General features: G+C 36.8%; 1 protein-coding gene across 2 annotated transcripts; it reads left to right on the top strand.

Annotated features, from left to right (window-relative positions):
* Window positions 1-1,237: 1,237 nt before the first annotated feature.
* Window positions 1,238-19,277, top strand: LOC117433965 (macrophage mannose receptor 1-like). 2 transcript variants are annotated; one of them, XM_059010893.1, is made up of 10 exons: window positions 1,238-1,299; window positions 3,453-3,541; window positions 7,583-7,636; window positions 9,703-10,041; window positions 13,440-13,784; window positions 14,398-14,739; window positions 15,832-16,173; window positions 16,587-16,628; window positions 16,978-17,066; window positions 18,044-19,277. In XM_059010893.1, the coding sequence occupies exons 3-10, from the start codon at window positions 7,600-7,602 to the stop codon at window positions 18,155-18,157; spliced, it is 1,650 nt and encodes a 549-aa protein (XP_058866876.1). In that variant the 5' UTR covers window positions 1,238-1,299; window positions 3,453-3,541; window positions 7,583-7,599; the 3' UTR covers window positions 18,158-19,277. The 2 variants fall into 2 exon arrangements, with proteins under 2 accessions (XP_058866876.1, XP_058866875.1); XM_059010892.1 differs by lacking the exon at window positions 1,238-1,299 and having other exon boundaries at window positions 3,423-3,541.
* The last annotated feature ends 1,674 nt before the right edge of the window (window positions 19,278-20,951 follow it).

The raw sequence follows: 20,951 nt of genomic DNA, 5'->3' as shown, positions 1-20,951 counted from the left end.
GTACTTGAGATGAAAAGGTTGAAAACCACTGCTTTACTGTACCTCTCTGGGCTTTCGATATGCTATGGTTACCTACACTTTACCATGCTTTCACTATGCTTTATTAAACTGTGCTATGCTGTTACTGTGGGAAACATTTATAAGCGTGAGGCCAGTGCTGCCCACAGATATTTTTGGGCCTGGACAAGTTTTTAAGTGCTCCATACAGGCTGGGGACTACACAATGGGATGCAAAGCTCATTATATTTTCTCTCCTGACACGTAATTTCTCATTCACCACACAAAGGCAGACTGTCAGTGAGAGAGCTCAGACCAATGTTACCTGCCACCTGCTTCCCTTTCTAGCTCACAGTGTCCGTCTTGTATCTACATTTAGAGAAACAGGAACCTGCATTCAAAACAAAGTTGCTAATATATAAAAGCTTGTTCACGGTGGACAAAATGCAAAACAGAAGTATACAAGGAAGCATATAAATAATATGACTCTATAATACAACGTTATATCACATAAAAAAAGAAACATTTCAAAAGAGAGCCCTTACAACCATGCTGTAAAACCTTTAGCCCTGTGTGTTATTATTATTTATTTATTTAGCAGACGCCTTTATCCAAGGAGACTTACAGAGACTAAGGTGTGTGAACTATGCATCAGCTGCAGTCACTTACAACTATGTCTCACCCGAAAGATGGAGCACAAGGAGGTTAAGTGACTTGCTCAGGGTCACACAATGAGTCAGTGGTTGAGGTGGGATTTGAACTGGGGATCTCCTGGTTACAGGCCCATTTCATTAACCATTGGACCACACAGCCTCCTATGCAGCCAGTCTAATTGTAACCTGTCCAATTGATCTGCCCAATATAAAAACACATTATTAACTACTGAAATATTACAAAATGGCTGTAAATTGGTTAACAATGGCTGATTCGCTACCTGGTTTTACTGTATTCTTCACAGAACACATTTAAACAATCTTTGGAAATGATTAAAAGTTTTGACAAGAATATAAAGACAGCTCCTTTTGTGATGGGGAATGATTTAACCAGCTCTGGTATTACAGTACAGGGCATTACTGTATATATATATATATTGTAACACAGCAGGGAACATGTGTGTATGCACATTTGGATTAATTGTTTAATTATTTGTTAATTGTGTTATCCCCTGCACCTGGCTATCATTGTAAGTCAGAGCCAGGTGCAGGGTATTTAAAGAAAGCAGCCAGTTTGTTCTGGGCTGCTGAGGTGTGTAGAAGCCTGACTGTGCTGGTGTGTTTGTACTGCTGTAATTATAAAGAGAAGGTAGTGTAAAGCCTGTTTGGTGTGATTTGCTTAAACAGTGTGTTTTGTTTTTAGTTTGAACAGGTAAACAGCTCAGCTGTCCTGTTCTATAGTTTAGGTTCCTGTCTTGTGTTTTAGTTTAGTGCTCAAGCAAGGAGCTAGGTGTTTGTTTTGTTTATTTTGTTTTGTGTTTGTTTATTAAAAAAATAAGCGTTTAAACCTCAATTTCCTGTGTCCTGGGTCTGTTTTTAAAGGGGTAAAGAACCTGAGTGGTGCAATTCTTTTACTATATATATATAAACCACTTTGCCACTGGTCCTTTTATTGAGTCAATGCATATTGTTGATAGTGTCTGCAGCTGATTAAATAATTACATAAATGCCCTGAACTTCCATTCACTGTGTGAATAAATAATCACAAGACATATGGAAATGTATGCACAAGATTTAATGAGTTTATTGAATTTTGTTTGCTGTTAACCTAATATCTAAATTAGAGGGTGTTTTTAGTACAGGTATGGAGAGGAATATAATCATGGAACAATATACTGTACTGCAATAGTGCAATGGATTCTAAGCAATCAAATGTATTTATTTAACCAGGATAGAAATCTTGAGATATACATCTCATTTTCAAGGTGGTCTTGCTAGTAATATACTACTGAGACTATTACTATTGCTACTACTGCTGTTATATTAATAATTATAATCTCAGTTTTCCTTCAGCCCTTTAGGGATGATACTTGCATGTTGTGTGTGCTTGTCACCTGCACGCAGGTCTTTATAATAGCAGGTTCCTTTATAGCAGCAGTGTATCATTTATTAATAATAATAATAATAATAATAATAATAAACTGTTACAATTTCCAGTATTCCCATTATCTTCTCCAGCAGCCTTTTCAAGTTTTAAAAAAGGGGCAAAATACAAGTTGCATTTCCTCGTATTCTTATTTGCATGTTTTGTGTGCTGGTCCCACAGACTCTGTTCACTAAAGCACCTGATGAATAAGCACTCTGTAAAAAAAACAAAAAAACAATCCTTTTTTTAACCTAGTTTGCATGCAGTCTGCCTGCTACACCAGGAACATAAGCAGGAAGTGTTTTGCATTTATGAAAACAGGCTGGCCTACACACAAAGGCTGCTTCAGGTATAGATGTAATTCAACACATTTGAATTGTTCATTTCATACCATGTTATTTTCATACACAGATTCAGAGAGGCATGGGTTTGAATCAGCTCAAGTCACAGTGGTCTCAATTACAAAGCCTCCAGACAGACAGTGGATATTAGTGTCGTCCTATTCACCACACAGGGCCAGTACTTTGTGTTCAGGTCAGCATTAGGGGGGTCTCTAGGACTCTGCCTTTGCTTGTGGAAGGGAGCAGTTCAGTCTCCAGGACTCAAGCCTGCCCTGGACTGGAAGGAGCTCTGCTAACTATTTGTTATTGATTTAGTTTCTTCTGCCAATGTACCTACAGCTATGGCTAAAAGATTTGCATCACCCCATAGAATGAACTAACTTCATAAAGTCGAATGAAGCCTGCTGAATAATGTTACATTAACATATTGAATTACATACCGCTTTGTAGTTTTCCATATACTTAACAAAAAACTGACAAACGAATAAATGTATCATTTCGAAATCTAACATGAAGTACTGTACTACTATTATGCCAGCAGACTTTTGTGATATCATTTTGTAGTTTCTTTAATTGCATGGTTATATATATATATATATATATATATATATATATATATATATATATATGTGTGTGTGTGTGTGTATATATACTGTATATGTATTGTAGTTATTGAAAAGTATAATAATAATAATAATAATAATAATACAAAAAAAGTTTATAAAAAAAGAAATTGCACGAGTAATGTTGTTTTTGTATAGAAATTGCATATCAGTGAAACTATACCCACTTCTTTTAAATTTTTTAGATGTAAAGTAGTAATGCGAATAAGATTTTTTTTCTTTTCATAAAATAAGTTTCCAATGTAAGAGGGAGCTTTGGTATTATTATTATTATTATTATTATTATTATTATTATTATTATTATTACTATTATTACAATTTCATATATCCTTTTCCAGGTTTAAAAATAAAAATACTAAATTTGCTCTGTGTGCTTATTTGCATGTTGCGTGTGCTGATCACCTGCACTCAGGTGTTTATAGCAGCAGATTCCTGCAGCAGCTCCTCAGACTGAAGGAGAGAGGACACAGAGACAGGTAGCTGTGAGACTCCACTGAGAAGGTGAGTGCCACATCATTCTGATTAAAACCATTTACAAAAGGGTTGAGGAAATCAACGTAAATGTGTTAATTGTGAAAAATTATATATATATATATATATATATATATATATATATATATATATATATATATATATATATATACTGTATATAATATATAATATGTATTACTTGACCTGTGAAGTGGTTATAATTTGTCCCCAAGCTACAATCACAAACAAAATATGTATTTAATCATTTAAACCTTTTGTGTACATGCAATTTTTTTTTACCTATCTATCTATCTAGCTATATATTAGGGTGTTTTAATCTTGATATGTTACCTGTTTGCTAGTGATATGAAATTGTATTGAAAGACCATTACAAGCAATACAAAGTATTAACATAGTGCCATTTACTGCAAATGTTTCATAATGCCAGCTAATGTTTATACCAATATTTACTTACATGTCAACTTATACTTTGAAAAGATCTTGTCTGTGGTTTTTTATGGGTTGGGAGGGCTCACTCCTGGCTCTTTTTCATTTGATCGTTTCACTGGCAGGGGAGGGAGGGTTATCTAAAAATGGAGGGTTTACTTTTTCTTTTTAATCAATGGTGCTGAGGATGGTTTAGAAAATGTGTCTGGTTGTTTGAAATGTCAAGATGTATTTCCTTATTTGATTCACGCTTGTTTACACCTTTTCTAGTGATTGATTAATTGTGTTTTATTTAATTTATTTAATATTTGTTAAAAAAAAAAGACTTGTATCACCCAAGACCTAAAATGAAATGATTTGTACAAAATAAGGAATCACAAACAATAAAACAGATTGCAAACCATCCAGGAAGTAACTTCATTTTTGTGCTTAGCTGAAAATAATAAAACACGTTGATATTAAATATTAAATAAATTAAACCAAGTAGTTTCCATCTGTGCTTTATGCTAGATACTAGTATGGCTCAATTTAACATTATTCTTGTATCTGATTTGTGCAAACATTATCCAAGAGTTGCATTATGAAAAGGAGCCTGTTATCGTGGGAGTGTGTTAGGCTGCTTTATAACATAATTACATATGCATGAACACAAGCTGAAATACATATGAAACAACAATGAACACAACCCAGCTTGGAGCTGCAGGGATTCCCCTGGATCCTAGATGCTGCATGTATGGACCCGGGTCCTGATTCAAGGGGTTTCCTAGACAAACAAAACACAAAGAATTAAAAATACAAAATAATAATAATAATAATAATAATAATAATAATAATAATAATAATAATAATAATAATACAAAAACCCTCAAGACAGAGCTTAAGATAACTAAAACAATGAAAAAGCATTGTGTTGCCACATAAAATGATTCACTTTTTTTTTTTTTTTTTTTGTAATACTTGGAGAATCTTCCAAAGTTTCAAAGTAGGTCCATGTCGAATAAAGAGTACGAAGAAATACTTGTAACGGGTATGGAAATGTTTTCCTCAATAAAGAACCACGCAATAAATAAATAATAATAAAACCATTCTAGCGTACTTCACTAAAGTATTTGCTATTTTGAAACACCACTGCTTCAGATTATTACTAGTGCTTAATAACAGTTTTATTTAGAGTTGGTGTTGAACTTAAATCCGTTCATGAACCCGCAGCGACACAAACCTTCTTACTTATTATAAAAAAAATAAATAAATAAATAAATAAAAAAACACTCATCTTTTTTAATGAATATAATTGAATTAATACATAATAAAAACAAACTAAACTAACAACTACCTAGCCTAAATTATTTAATACATTTTTTTTTTTTTGAATCTCCAAACCAAAACTGCCCAGCATCTTGTTGCAGACACGCTGCTTCTAACGTCAGCTTCTGGCGTCTTCTGAATTTTTTTGTAATTTTAAATTATATTTTAAGCCTTTTAAAGGCAAAACTATAACACAATAATAGTGTCTCCTGGGGAAAAAAACAGTAGAGGCGCAAAATGTATACCGGTATTGCCTCTCCTGTGCTCTATGGGTTAGACGCCAACGGTCTCAAGTTACAGTCACAAAAATCAAGTGCCTGCAAAAACATTTTTAAAGTTGTCCACGATAAACAATAGCCTATATAGCAATAACGTATATGCGTTCGTTGCCAAGTTCGTTACTTAGCAACCACAGAAAATGCAAATACAATCCACAGAAACAGCCAGGAAACAAGGAGACATAAAAAAAAAAATAAAAAAAAAAATAAATAAACGGTAGTCTTAAACAATAGTGTAGTTTAAATAATATTAAACCTTTTCTAAGCAATATATATGGAAAGTAACACAGCAGTGTTCATCCTCTGGGTATCTACTGCAGTTCTCAATAATAGTTTGTTTGTCGAATAACTTTATATCATTAGACTGACTGAATCGTTTATATTTATTTATTTATTTTAATGAAATGCTGAGGCAAATGTCTAATTATGTTAGATCTGATGTCAACTAATGTTAGACATGAAATAGCCTGTTGTCTGAATGTGTAAAAAAAGAATTTCTACAGAAGGAAAACTAAACTTTTTATAAGAAAACGTTTTCTTCTGAGTCAAATTGTCGTTCATATTTCTAAATAAGAAAACTACAAACTCTATGCTGTTGATTAATGATTAATTAATATTGCTATGATAAATTATTTCTGGCACTGCGTTTCAGGTAACTATATATAACTGGGTGTCTTTTACACGTTTAAACTTAACTGTGATTATTGTCTCTTTGTTGATATTGAATGATCTCTCATTCAAACAATGCAAATCTGCTCAGAAATTTGTATTGTATTACTGCAATAAGAATAAATAAAACATTGCTGCATTTTGGAGGGCAGCAGTGTGGAGTAGTGGTTAGGGCTCTGTACACGACCGGAGGGTCGTGGGTTCAATCCCAGGTTGGGGACACTGCTGCTGTACCCTTGAGCAAGGTACTTTACCTAGATTGCGCCAGTAAAAACCCAACTGGATAATTGTATGTAAAAAATAATGTGATCTCTGTATAATGTGATATCTTGTAGCAATTGTAAGTTGACCTAGATAAGGGTGTCTGCTAAAAAATAAATATTAATCATTTTATTCTAGATTCACCACACACACACTTCCTCTAACCTCTATATCTAACCCATGATGAAAATAAACGGTGTATTGATATTTTATTTAGTTCTGTTGCTATAGCATTGTCACAAAGTATTTAAGTTGTTTAAATAAACATTATTATTATTTATTTCTTAGCAGACGCCCTTATCCAGGGCGACTTACAATTGTTACAAGATATCACATTATACATTATTTCAAATTATACAGATATCACATTATTTTTACATACAATTACCCATTTATACAGTTGGGTTTTTACTGGAGCAATCTAGGTAAAGTACCTTGCTCAAGGGTACAACAGCAGTGTCCCACACTGGGGACTGAACCCACAACCCTCCGGTCAGGAGTCCAGAGCCCTAACCACTACTCCACACTGCAACGGGTGGCCTGGTTTGCTCTTAAAGACAACAAAGGTAATTCACTCTCTCTCTATATTATACTGTATCTATTAAAAATCTTTCTTCGCCCGGGTGGCTGTGGGCACTTTGCCAACTGCCCGGGCATTATGGCAAGTTAAAAGTCTTTCTTCGTCATCTATACACACACACACACACACACACACACACACACACACACACACACACACACACGCACGCACACGCACACACGCACACACGCGCACACGCGCACACGCGCACACACGCACACACGCACACACGCACACACGCACACACACACACACACACACACACACACACACACACACACAGTATCATAATAGTAATCTCTGACATGTTGTCACTTTTACCTTATATGAAAAGAGTAAAACCTTTTATTCCAACAGAATTTATAGATTTCTAAATGTAATTTATATCTCTTCACAATTTTTTCAGTGGTTGAAAAGGTCTGATTAATAATAATAATAATAATAATAATAATAATAATAATAATACAAGCCCACCCAATACTCACTTGAATTTCAACCTGTATTAAAAACATTCATTTCTCTTTGTTTCAGTTTCTGGTGTGGCTATCATGGAGAAGCTGGTGCTCCTGATGCTGTTGCTTGCAGGTAGGTTTGTATTAGTCCCTGCACAGATGCATATCCCTGATAACTGGGGTGTAGAGAAAATGCCTGTAGCTCCGTCAAATGCCATAGTGACTAACATGTACAGAGGAGTATTCATTTCAGTGTTCTCATTCCTCTGCTAGCATGCATTACAATTTCATTTGGATGAAATGTTTAACAGTGTTTAAAGATGAAAACGTTTACATATTTGAAGAATTACACAGGGATACAAACATGTTTACTAAGAAAGGCGTCAGATGAGGTTCAAAGCTTGATATCCCCAAATGCTGATGAGCCTGGCTCTTTTGCACAGAGGTTAAGGTGCTCTCTTGTGTTGTGCAGTGTCACCCAGCCTCTGCCCTGTTACACACACAACTGCTTGTAGTTGGATTAATTGGTCTAATTATTTGATTGATTGGACAAATGTAACACGTCCAGGCCTCAAACTTTCATAGGTAGTGTATCTTGAATCAAGTGTGTGTGTGTGTGTTTTTTTTTTAAATCATCTACTGTAAAATACCTTGAAAAATATTAAATATGTCCAATTGAACAAATAATTAGATCAATTATGTTAATTGAGAGCTGAAGTTGGAATGAAACACAGAAGACCCTGCGGCCCTCGAGGACTGGAGTTTGACACCCCTGGTGTATAGTAAGTAATGTAAATTCAAAGGCTCCTACTCCCCCTACAGGTAGCAGCACTCATTACACACCCCAAGACGCAATGCAATGCAGCCAACAAAAAAAAATACATCCCTCCTAAATCACTTAAACGGCAGGGACGGGACGTTGAAAAGGATTGTGGGAAATGTGGGATCAGGCATAGAAGCAAAGGTATATTTCAAGGTCTTAAAACGACATTTCCAACAATTCTTTTCAACGTCCCGTCCCTGCCTATTGACTGAGCGTCGCAGAGCTAGCTGGGGCGGCACATTCAAAATTTAAACTGACAGACACAGAGCACTTAGCTTATTTGTTTTTAAGTTACTAACTGTCTCTGTTGAACCGAATACTGTTTTGTTTTTAGCCGTATTTTTATTTTCATCGGCAGACGCGCTCTGCACAGTGCTGACGTCATTTCCTAAAATTATATTAAGCGAGGTTTCGGGTAAATATAGAAAGAGAAAAGGGAGTGTATATTTGAGCACTAGTACAACAAGACCATGTACGGAATTAAAATGAATGGACTATAGAATAGGCCTAGTCTTTTTTTGTAACAATTTAATTGGTTTAAAAGCAAGCAAGATTATCCATAAACTAATGTTAACAGAAAATAAATATAAAAAGATAATTTTGTCAAAAGCTGCCGGGAAGCACTGTCGCTGCTGATTGCTTGTTTCTACGCGCTTTGAAAAGGGAGTCTCGTCTTCTAGAATATCACTTACAATGTGCGCCATCAAAAATAAAAATAAAGTTTCTAAAGAAAATGTTTTCAGCAAGCTAAAACACCTCCAGCGACAGTGTGGCACTGACGTTGGCATGCGTATCGGGTGAATCTGTTAACGTTTCTCTCGTGAGACTGCCTAGCTATCATCACCTTTCAATGCGTTGGTGATCACCTAACGGACCCCATGTGTTACTCATGGGGGACCACACAGACCATTCCAATGGGTCTGATGTGTCTTGATAACGCCGATTCAATGTATTGATTACAGTCCGATCGGGTGCACCCCCTGACGTCCGCTCATATGTATGAAACGGTGAAGAATCGGTTATCCAATTGTCATTAAACTTGGAGCTATTCACTTTGGCTATTGAGAAGATCAGATTCTGTGGATATAGGGGTTATCTGTTTGTCCTTTTTTTCTCAGCTGTATATAAAGAGAAGACTTTTGGAGTCTTTGTTTTAGAGAGTAATGAGCTGTGCTAATCCATTAGAATCCTCTGAACCTGTGTTTTATGATTGGAGGCAGACATCCTGACAGTTATTTGTTCCCCCATTTGGGTATTAGGTGCAGTGTTTATTTTATAAGCGGTTTAATAAAAGTGCTTGTGTCAAAGCATTTCGTTTGCTCTGTACACCCACTGCCAAGCCAACCTCTCACATGCCCAATATGCCCTTTTTTCAGGAATATGTGCAGTTGCATCCGGCCACTTCAGAAAATACCACTTTGTGGAAGATAAAAAGAGCTGGTTTGATGCTCAGAGCTACTGTCGAGAGAAGCACACAGACCTGGCCACCATTGAAAGCCAGGAAGAAACCGAGAAAGTCTTAAATATTTCAGCTGGTTTTACTGATGCCTGGATCGGCCTGTATTATGACAAAGAGAACTGGCAGTGGTCCAATGGAGACAATGTGAGCTACTACAACTGGACATCCAGTCTCAACTGTACTAGTGTCGATTCAAAAGGAGAGTGGGTGGACTCAGACTGTCATAGTAACAGATCTTCTTTCATATGCTACAATGGTAAGGTAACATTTTCATTCTGTTTTTTATTCATGCTCTCCTAGAAAATAGGGTCTATGTATGTTCCTCTTTTGTTGTTTTTGAACACGTACATTAGGAATGCAGAAACCTGACAACAGAGGGGGTGGTGGGGGTGTAGGGACTTACTGTACATATACACTTACATTCAGACAATTAAATCAGTTATGACTATCTTATGATTTATTCATTTTAACATAGCATTCTTAAAAATGGATTTAAAAACAACATTTCCATAAATTGTTCCTGTGTTTCTAGTCTCCTTTAGCATTAAGTACTGAACACTGTACGAAAGCAGATAGCACACTGGTGAATTGAAAGGTCACACTGGCCCTTGTACTCAAAAGTGTCAGTACCAAAATTCCTTAATAAGGAACATTTAAGGCACGTTTAAAGAATACTTGCTGTACTCAAAACACTCCTTCCTACATTCCGACTATTTAAGGAAAAAAAATACTGCTGTTTTTCACAATTCCACCGATTGACAAAATTCCGACTCTTTGGCTCATTATCTCCTTGTTAACTCATTTACAAATTCAAAGTGATACACAAAAGTTTAAGTAATGTTTAAGGAGACTTTTTTCTGTAAAAAAATTACTGACAGATTTGGTCTGCCCTAAAAAGCAATTATTACCCTAGCGTTCTCCATAGGAACTGGTATTTTGTCCCCGTAAACAAGAATTTGTGCTGTTGTGCGCTCGTGCTGTAGCAGGTATATCAGTGCCACGTTTGCTGTTATTAAAGAGCCAAGCAACAAAGTTGCTGTCTGGATTTTTTCTCTTCTAATCTTGTGTGTACTTTACTGCATTTTATGTATGATATACTGACCTATCAAAATAATAATGATTTTGGGTTGGTTTTATGCAACAGCAGGGTCTTTTCAAATAGTTTTTTCGTCATTCCCTGTGTCCTGTATCAAGTAACAGCTGCGTTACTTCATAAGGCAGTCAATTCTATATTCTCTGCGCTGGCACCAGCTTCAAATGAATTATGCGTTATAACTAGGGCTTCTGATTTTCGGTTTTAACCGATAAAACACCCCCGATACAAACAAATTTAAATCGGTGGATAGCGAAGAAACACCGGAAAACACAGGGAAGACTGTGGAAATGTTTAATCAATTCACTTTCACTTTACCCTTTAACCATTAAAAAATAAATCCTTCTACAATAATAATAAAAACATTTCCCAGTGCTGCAGGGCAAGGTCCCGCCTTCCTGACTTGCATCTATCATTGATTCGTTCTGAATACTTTAAACTCTCCCCAACATTCCTACGTTTCTATTGGAGACTCCGCTTGCGAGATTTAAAATGAGATTACAATCGGGAATGGAGGTTTGTTAGCGAGATTTCAAGATGTATATACGGAGGTTTTAAAATAGAATTGTGGCAAAACGTACACAAATGCCTACAAACAAAAACCCCAGAGGAATGTGCCCGTGACCAGAGGGATTTAGTTGTGGAAGACAGCAAAGGAAAGAAGGTACAAATTTTAAGTGTGCAAGTACTGTCCAGTTACTATACATATTTTGACAAAAAAAAAACCGCTCAAGCATTTTGAAAAGTAACCGAAAACACAAATTTCATACAGTATATCAAAAACAACCCCCCCCCCCAAAAAAAACCAAAAAAAAACAAAAAACGATTTACATAAAACTCAAAAATAGCTCAAATAAACACCAAAAAATAACATTTAATAAAAGTCGAAAAACAGAAGCCCTAGTTATAACATTGGTGAGTTTCCATCAGTGCTGGGATTGCACAGCCTAAGTGGCCTGATGGGGCTGCAGTGTGAATAGAAAGGGAACCCAACTCTGAGATGTATTTATTGTATATGTATGATAAAAAAAAAAAACATCATGAAGGTCTGTGTGTATATATATATATATATATATATATATATATATATATATATATATATATATATATATATCGCAGATGGGTGTGTGTAAATCAGCAACTTGTTCATTCTATATAGACTCAAGATCAAACTTTTAGAAATATTTTATTCAATGTATTTATTGCTGTCCACACATGCCCCAGAAAGTGTCCACTGCCCAGTCTTCATTATTCTACCACCAGCGGATGGAAATATACAAATCTCATACCAGACAAATACACGTACAGCAATCGTATTATAATATATAGGTTAGAGCATAACAAATATATGAAAAAAAGTTGATGTGGGTTTTAAATGAAGTTTTTAAATGATTAAAAATATATAGTTTATTTTCAGGATGTTTTACATTTTTTCATTCTATCAACATTCATTTGTGTACACTGTAGTAGCTCAACCTCTTCTAATATATAAATGTTTATAAAACAATACGGAGCATCGACGTGCGTGCCTCTTATTAAACTTGAGATAAAAACAAACCCTATCTGGACTGACCTACTGTCTTAAACCATTGCACTGGTGGAGATGGGGGGAAAGGTGTGCAGTGAATAACATGGAATGACAGGAATTAGCAATTCCAATGTTTAGAAGCCAATTTACAATTTTTTTTTTTTTTTTAAATAAATGGTACCCCAAACCAAGCAGAGCTCGTTTTCAGCCGGTTCCTGAAAAAAAGAAGGAATATCCCGGTAATAAGTACCCTTTGGAAACAGTTGAATCGTAGTTATTTGCTTTTGCTGCTGTGTTTTTGTCTTGTTTTCCTGGGAGGAAGGCAATCTACCTGTTAATATACATCGTGTTTGCTGATCTGTTATAATGTGGTATGATCACGGCTTCCATTCCACCAGCACTTTCATTCTCGTTAGAAGGCGGAACACAAATGGCACGGTCTTAGAACTATGGCTCCAGACTCGAGCGTTATAAAGGGGGAGCATTGTATTTTGAATTGAATGAGGAAGGCTACTCAGTCCTGGAACTTGACATTTTCCTAACAAGCTCAAAGCATGTTAAAAACAGATTTAGAGAAATGTGATAATAACTCAATACTGGAGCAACAGAACCCATTGCATACACCCTAAAAATAACATTGGATGCTACTGGCTTTTTAGTGTTAACAGACTTGAAAGAATAAATACAGAACAGTGTGTTCTATTATTTATTTATTTTCTGTGTTTTGTCAGTGATTTTCTATTTTGCTTATCAAATAACTATATAAAACAATACAAAAGGCCTGGTTACTTTGGGGTACACCAGCAAGATCCCTATTTTGGGGTCAGACTATTCTTAAGAGCACACCTCTTTTTAGATTTGTGTTTCCTTTTCAGAAACCAGTGACTACAGTCAGAGATCTATCCTGCTTTAAAAAAAAAGAAAACTTTGTATGAAGCTCAGCAGCTCTGTAGAGAAAACCACAACGGCCATGTTACTATAAAGAACGACAGTGACACAGCCTATTTGATCTGCTGTCTGTTACCTTTTTCAGACACCAGAGAGAGTTATATCCTGATTGATAAACCAAAAACCTGGTATGAAGCTCAGCAGTACTGTAGAACAAACTACACCGACCTCGTCAGTATAAAGAATAATGATGAAGATAAGAAAATAAAGGAGAAAGCAAATGGAAATCCTGTCTGGATAGGTCTGTTCAATAATCCCTGGAAGTGGTCACACAAAGGGGAGTATTCCTCTTTTCACAACTGGTACAAAGGGGAACCAAACAATTTAGGCAATAATATCTGTGTGGAGATGTATGGTGCAGCGTTTAAGGAAAGAGGTAAATGGAATGACGCTGGATGCAGCAATACCTCTCCCTTCTTTTGCTATAATGGTAAGGATCCCTCAGTTTTTTCACACCATCTGTGACACAAAGCATGCCATCATATAAAACATTGGGGGATTTTTTAGTTTTTTTTTGTAATTTATGAATGGTCATTCTTTGCTTAGTAAAACAAATACACTTATATATTGAAGGTGAATGGTTGTTGAGGGGAATTTATGTGATCTGTGAATTCAGGTAATGAGGGTTCATTTATTCATGGGAATTCATTAATGAACAACTGTTTCATCATAAAATACAGCTGTGTTGCAAATAAGATGACAATGGGTCCCATTTTAAAGCAAGTGCCAAGGGGGGGATTGGGAATAAAACTAGCAATTTGCTACTAAGAATTATTTAAAAGCTTCTTCCTGCAAAAACGTTGTTTCTTGCAATTTTTATTTCTTTCAGAAAATCTGTTGTCCTAAATAAACAGCAGCAACGTTTTAGAATCAGTTGGCTGAACTTTGAAAATCAAATCTTTGTCCCAACCCTTTATTAGATCATTATTCATAAATTACAACTCATAATGTTAGTCTTGACAATCCAAAGAACATTATATATGCATGGAATGGGCTTATTTGTGATTTGTAATCAACGATATATCGTTTTTTTTGTTTTTCAGAATCCTGTACAGACGCTTCCTGCACTAAATACCACTTTGTGGAAACAGCTATGAACTGGTCTGCCGCTCAGACACACTGTAGAGATAAATACACAGACCTGGCCACTGTCCACAGCCAAGAGGAAGCAAAGCAACTCTTAGATATTTTAAATATTAGTGCCTATGCCTGGATCGGGATGTATCGTGATTTCAGTGAGAACTGGCAGTGGTCCAATGGAGATGAAATCACCTACAACATGAGACGTGCCAAACTCTTCTGTGCTACAGTCAATCCAGATGGAGATTGGACTGATTCTGTCTGTCATGATACAAAACATTTCATGTGTTATGACAGTAGTAAAGGTATTTTCTTTTCTGTTATGCTCTCTGTGATGCGGTGTATAGACCCCAAACTAGTAAAACAGGCTTCCAGGGCTGCTTAGTACATATCCTGTGTAAAAGGTGCATGTATGTACAGGATAGCATATCACTAGGTTTCTTCTTACAATAAACTAATATCATAAACTGCACTCTGAAAGGGGCTCTGAAGAATACAGTAAGTGTTTTTCTGAGAAAAGCATTGTTCATGTTAAGGTGTAGGTCAGACATACTCAAGACATTGAAATAATAACCACTGTACATTGTATTATTTACAGATGCACACACAGGCAGCCATGACCAACAACATTGATTCAATATCCGTTAGAACAAGAACTCCTCCAATTAGCTCCATGCTCTGAGTAGTGACACAATCTAGTACTGCACATGAATAACAACAACACCAGTTTAACTAACACATATCATTGCATCTCCTCTTCTTTACCAGTATTTAAATATGTGCAGGGGTGGACTACCCTGGTACTAGTGGCTGTACTGGGATTATTCTGCCCCGTCTGTACAGTCACTCAGTATAAATCCATTCTGTTACGGGCTTCCTGAATTCTTACTGGATAGCATCTCTCAATCTTCTCCGGAGGTTCTTTGTTTGCTACCTGCTCTCTCTAGTGACACAATTTAGTACTGCACATGTAAATGAATAACAATAACACCCATTTAACTAACACATATCATTACACACATGACAATATTTCAACTTTATTTGATTATGCTGAATAAATTATATATATATATATATATATATATATATATATATATATATATATATATAGACTTATGTGTTGTTAAATACAGTAATGCAGCATACAGAAGCAAATGTGACAGATGCGCATCACGTGACTCGCCAGCTTTCAAATCCTGTGCAACACCCACTTGTTTAACTCCACTTTTCACTCTAATATGATTAGAAAAAGAAACTGTTTCAATACATACATTTTATTATAGAAAAAAAGAAAACAGTATTTTTTTATTAGGTAATACTAATAACTGTAACAGCAGGAGAGCCAAGACACCTCAATAACGACGGCTCAACTGATCTTCTGTTTGATACCTTTTCAGAAACCAGCGAGAGATATATCCTGATTGAGCAACTGAAAACCTGGTATGAAGCTCAGCAGTACTGTAGAGAAAACTACACCGACCTCGTCAGTGTAAAGAATGAGGATGAAAATAAGAAAATAAAGGAGAAAGCAAATGGAAATCCTGTCTGGATTGGTCTGTTCAATAACCCCTGGAAGTGGTCGGATGGGGGGGTTAATTACACACTTCAGAACTGGTCAGAAAATCAACCTGACAATCATGAAGGCAAAGAGAAATGTGTGATGATTCAAAACAAAACTAATAAGCTTACAATAAACGATGATCCATGCAGCACAGCACAGCCCTTCTTCTGCTATGACGGTAAGGAGCCCTGTTCAGTCTGTGTTCTTGTTTAGCTCAGTGTTTTTATCTCAGTCTGTGAGCAGGGACTCAGAGGCTCAGTCCATCGGATCCTACAGTAGTTCTGGTCACCAAGTTCATTCACTTTAAATTAATGAGTATTCTATTCAGCCCAAGTCATTTATTTGTGTAAAGCGCCCTGGGATGCTAGGACGCTATATAAATGAAATTGGTATGGTATGATATTGTCAGCATTTCCTTGGTGGTGACGGCAGAAAACACACACCTTTATTAAAACACATTACAGCAATAAAGTTAAAACATTAAATAGTCTTTTTTCATTCCTCTGCGGATACAGTGTGCTGGAGGTGAGAGCAGGAAACAGTTTCATTAAAATGAATTTGAATAATAAAACTTCTTTCTCATTTTTACAGATCCAACCCCCTCAGTCCCACCTTCTGCAACAGCCTCTAAAGGTAATCAGTTCAGTGTAATTCACAACCAATCACAGTAATGAGGCTTGTAATAAATGTCATGTGATCTACTAGAGTAAGCTGTGTGAGAATTGCAGGTACCAGCCGGTGTAACTCAGGACAGCTAAACGACCTATTTTAGAAATACGTTGAAAATCACATGTGGACATGTTAAGGAGATTTATACTATAACTGATACATACTGCAAGTAGCTTCAAAGTCTTTTTTTGTGTTGGCAATTATTCTGAGTGGTTCTCTGAGACTTCAGGACTGAATTGTCACAATTTCTCTCTAAATCTACCCTAACTTAGCTTAATGTGTGTGTGTGAACTCTTCTGTTTGTCCTGCACAGATCACATGGCAATTGCAAGGGTTAAATTGACCGCACCAAGAGGAATGAATCTTGAAGACCCCAAAGTGAGCGAAGCCATTTTAGAGCAGGTGGGTGACATTCCCTTTCAGAATTACAAACTAACACTGTTTCGTGGTTACTGTACAAATGTCTGTCGAAACCCAAGCTGCCAGCCTGGCGAGGGAATGCCAGCGCCAGCTCCCTCCAGGGCGGATGCTCAGGGCAATACAAGAGCTTTTGCCAGGCCTGTAGTCGAAAAGCCACAGTCCTGATGGAGATGTGAATGAGCCCCTGCCCACCCTCTTCCAGTGGGCAGGTACAAAATGCTGTCTCTGAGACAATGCAGCCCATCCCAGAAAAAAATCAAACATCATTCTTTCAAGCTGTTGTAGCAGGGACTGCTGAGGCTGTACACAGATCAGTGTGTGCCAAAGCAAGGGGCAGGCTTGTTTAATGTCCCTCTGGACAGGGAAAGGTGCACTCAGCCTCCCGTTCATCTTAAGCAGGCTGAGAATGCTCCGTCAGGAGGATCGCTTAGAAAAACTACAACAGACCCGCTCGTGCGAGATGCTGACTTCATATTTTCACATCCTATAATTTTCCCCACAGCTAGCACACGCTTCTCTAAATCCACAATCCGGCACGATCTTAATCCCATGGCTGTGGGTTAGCCTTCCGAAAGAGACGCTCTCCCTCTGCCTCCCGGCCTCGGCCATTCAAGCCTCCGGAGCTGACACACAGTCAGCACCAGGAAAAAAAACACAGTTCTTTATAACAGTAAAACACTTATGTGGATATGTGTCAAGCATTTGCGATGGCATTAAGGCCATAGCACCGAGTTTACGCTGGCCTTAAAATTGCCCTGTATGTATCATGACACTTTTGGCAAGTTGAGGCCGTGTTAGCACCACCAAAATTCACTCCGCTGTGCAATGCACTCAGCTGTGCAATGGCAATAAAAATACCAACAGATTTCACAGAGTGTCACGAAACCGCCAGTTTATTTAAAAAAAAAACAGATAGATAGAAAGGTTTCTTGATAACATTGAGTTTCTTGTGGTTTCAGATTCGGGAACATTTCTCCAAGAAGTTTCCGATGGACGGTGTTAACATGCGCTGGAGAAAACAAGACGGAGAGATTTTCCACAAGGATGTGGAAGAGGAGGATGAGGAGGAGTAGGAGGAGGAGGAGAAGTGCTCTGATCCGTGAGAGCACAGGCATCGCAAGTGGGGGTTCAGGGCATTTTGCCATTGATCTCTATTATAAATAAATTCTAGTCAAAGGCTTTTGACTGTTTTGATTTTAATATTTAAGTAACTATACATAATATAATCAGGTGTTCAAATAAATATAATTGGGAAGTTCAGAAATGTTTTAATCTGCATTAAGATCAATATAATACTAAAGAGATTAAACAGATCTACATGAATAGTAGGGTCTGCAAACAGTATGCGTTGCAAATGCATCGCTTCATTTCTGTATAAGTTGTATCACAATATTGGTGTTCTCCTGCAGATTGAGCATGTTTCTTTGTACCACATCATGCTCCACATGTTATCAGATCTGCATTTAGAAATACAGCTCCAATTTGAATCCCTGAATATAATGTAATAATGCTAGAACAGGTTTTTGAGGTTGTGGTTTAGTTTAAAATGTATTTTATATTATGTCCTAGTTTTATATTAATGTGTGTTTTTTTCTGTTAATTTTTCATTATATTGGTGCAATTCAGATTATTATGAAGGTGGTGGTGGGTGCATTTATAATAAAGTAGCAACTATATCCTTATCATTTCTATTCAGGGTATTGAAGGCAGGGTGTGTTTTAGTGTCACTGCTGGAACACTGGTTTATATTAAGGTGGTGGTGGGTGTACGTTTTCATTTATTAATAATTCCACGATTGTTACATTAGTTACTGGTGCAACTACAATTTATATTAAGGCATTTGAGTGTGTTTTAGTTGTATCATTAAGGCACTACAACTGTTGTGATGTAAAAGTTTCCTTTACAATATATATGGTCAAGACTATTTGATAAAATAAATGAATTGAAGATATATTTGTTATTATTATTCATACAGTACATGCTAGACATACATTGATAACGCATTGAGAGAGAGACATGCAATATGGTGTTGAAAAAGAACACTTTCCAATGTGCAGCCTGCTGGATGCAATGCAACATGTTCAAAGGTGTCTCTGCTTGAAAATAAACAGATCATGCACAGGGCAAGGAAACCAGTACATTGTCACAATTCATAGTCTGTATGTTTTCTGAATTATTACAATAAAGTTTTTAACACAATCTTGGGCTTGTTTGTTATCATTTGTTACCATTATCAAAGACATTGAATTTTTTACGTTTGCTGGTATGCATACTTGCATGTTTACATATAACAAGAGAACCCATTGCTAATTGTGAAAAACGAACAGCAGGGTCTTTATTTGCAGACAAACAGCAGAACAGGTTCAAGGGACTATCGACACGGTACTCAGCAACACTCCTTACATCCCAACAACGATATTCCACTCTGATACATGATAGCAGCAGCAACACAGCAGCTAATAGCAGATACCAGGCTTAAAATGTAATACAGTAATATATGTACCACATAAGGCAAGCAACACAATATAACAAAAAACATCGTGGGCTTACTTGATTGATGAATCCTGAGTGATGTCATTTGCAGAAATAAATATTTTTACAGCCTGTTGAAGTTTTTTTTAAATCACTGTAGCCCACAGAAATCCACTGGGAAGATGAAGAGCCGGTTTGAAAAACCAAACAGTCAACCATTTAGTTTACGTACCATGACCAATTAAAAATGCAATTTAGTTTTGGTTGTCTCTGTTAAAGTTCTAATTTAGGATTTGGATGACCTTCATTGTTACTTTTTATTCTTATTTCTTACTCAATTTGAAAGCGAGGGAAATGGTTGAAGACACACAGAATCCCACCCATTTTGAAGCTACATTCGCCAATAGCAATGCAGTAGATCAGGGGTGTCAAACTTCCTGGATGACCGCAGTGTCTTCTGGCTTTCGTTCCACCCGAGCGCTCAGTTACTTAATTGGTCTAATTATTTGATTAAATGGACACATTAAACACTTCTCTTCAGGCCTCAAAATGTTTCACAGGTAGTGTACCTTGAATCAAGGGCATTTTTAAAACCATCAACTGTTAAAGACCTTGAAAAATATGAAATATGTCAAATTCAACAAATAATTAGATCAATTATGTAAATTGGAATGAAAACCAGAAGACCCTGCGGCCCTCGAGGACTGGAGTTTGACACCCCTGCTCTAACTTGTATTAAAATCACAAGCTAAGTTAGAAGAAACAATTGAGGCAACCTCGGCCAGCACCTAGCAAATACGGGCAGCAGTGTGGAGTAGTGGTTAGGGCTCTGGACTCTTGACTGGAGGGTCGTGGGTTCACCCCCTAGTCTCTGTAAGTCGCTTTGGGTAAGAGTCTGCTAAATCACTAATTAATAGTAAAATAAGAAATGGCCGACTGGCCTTAAAGACTACGTTCCCCAGAAGCCCTGGCTTCATGATTCAAAGAGGGTGTGGTTTTCTGACATATAAGGAAGTTAGCAGATCACTGGGGGTGTGTGGCAGTGGGGAATACACCACCAGAGAGATCTACAGACTTCTGGAACCTCAGTTTGAAAAATCTCTGTTTTGTTGAAGACTACTAGTGATTACATACGTTATAAAAAGTATGTTTCTTGTGTTCTATTTGCTGTTTACTGTGCATAATTGAATAGTTCTACTATTGTTTGTGAAGACGACACAGTTGATGTATATTTAGTTTTAGGAGAGAGTGAGTATAATTTCTGCAAATCATAAAGTTATCCAAGCCCGACACAAGTACTGGCGTGGGCGTACTTTGTGTTTAGGAACAGTTTGTTGTGTTCTGTGTACTGTGTGGGACTCTGCTAACAAATGACACAGACAACAGGGCAGGGTT

Source organism: Acipenser ruthenus, chromosome 41 (assembly GCF_902713425.1).
Source record: "Acipenser ruthenus chromosome 41, fAciRut3.2 maternal haplotype, whole genome shotgun sequence".
In the NCBI taxonomy this organism is placed as follows: Eukaryota; Metazoa; Chordata; class Actinopteri; order Acipenseriformes; family Acipenseridae; genus Acipenser; species Acipenser ruthenus.
The sequence above is the reverse complement of the archived record's forward strand: the minus strand, read 5'-3'. Positions and strand labels throughout refer to the sequence as shown.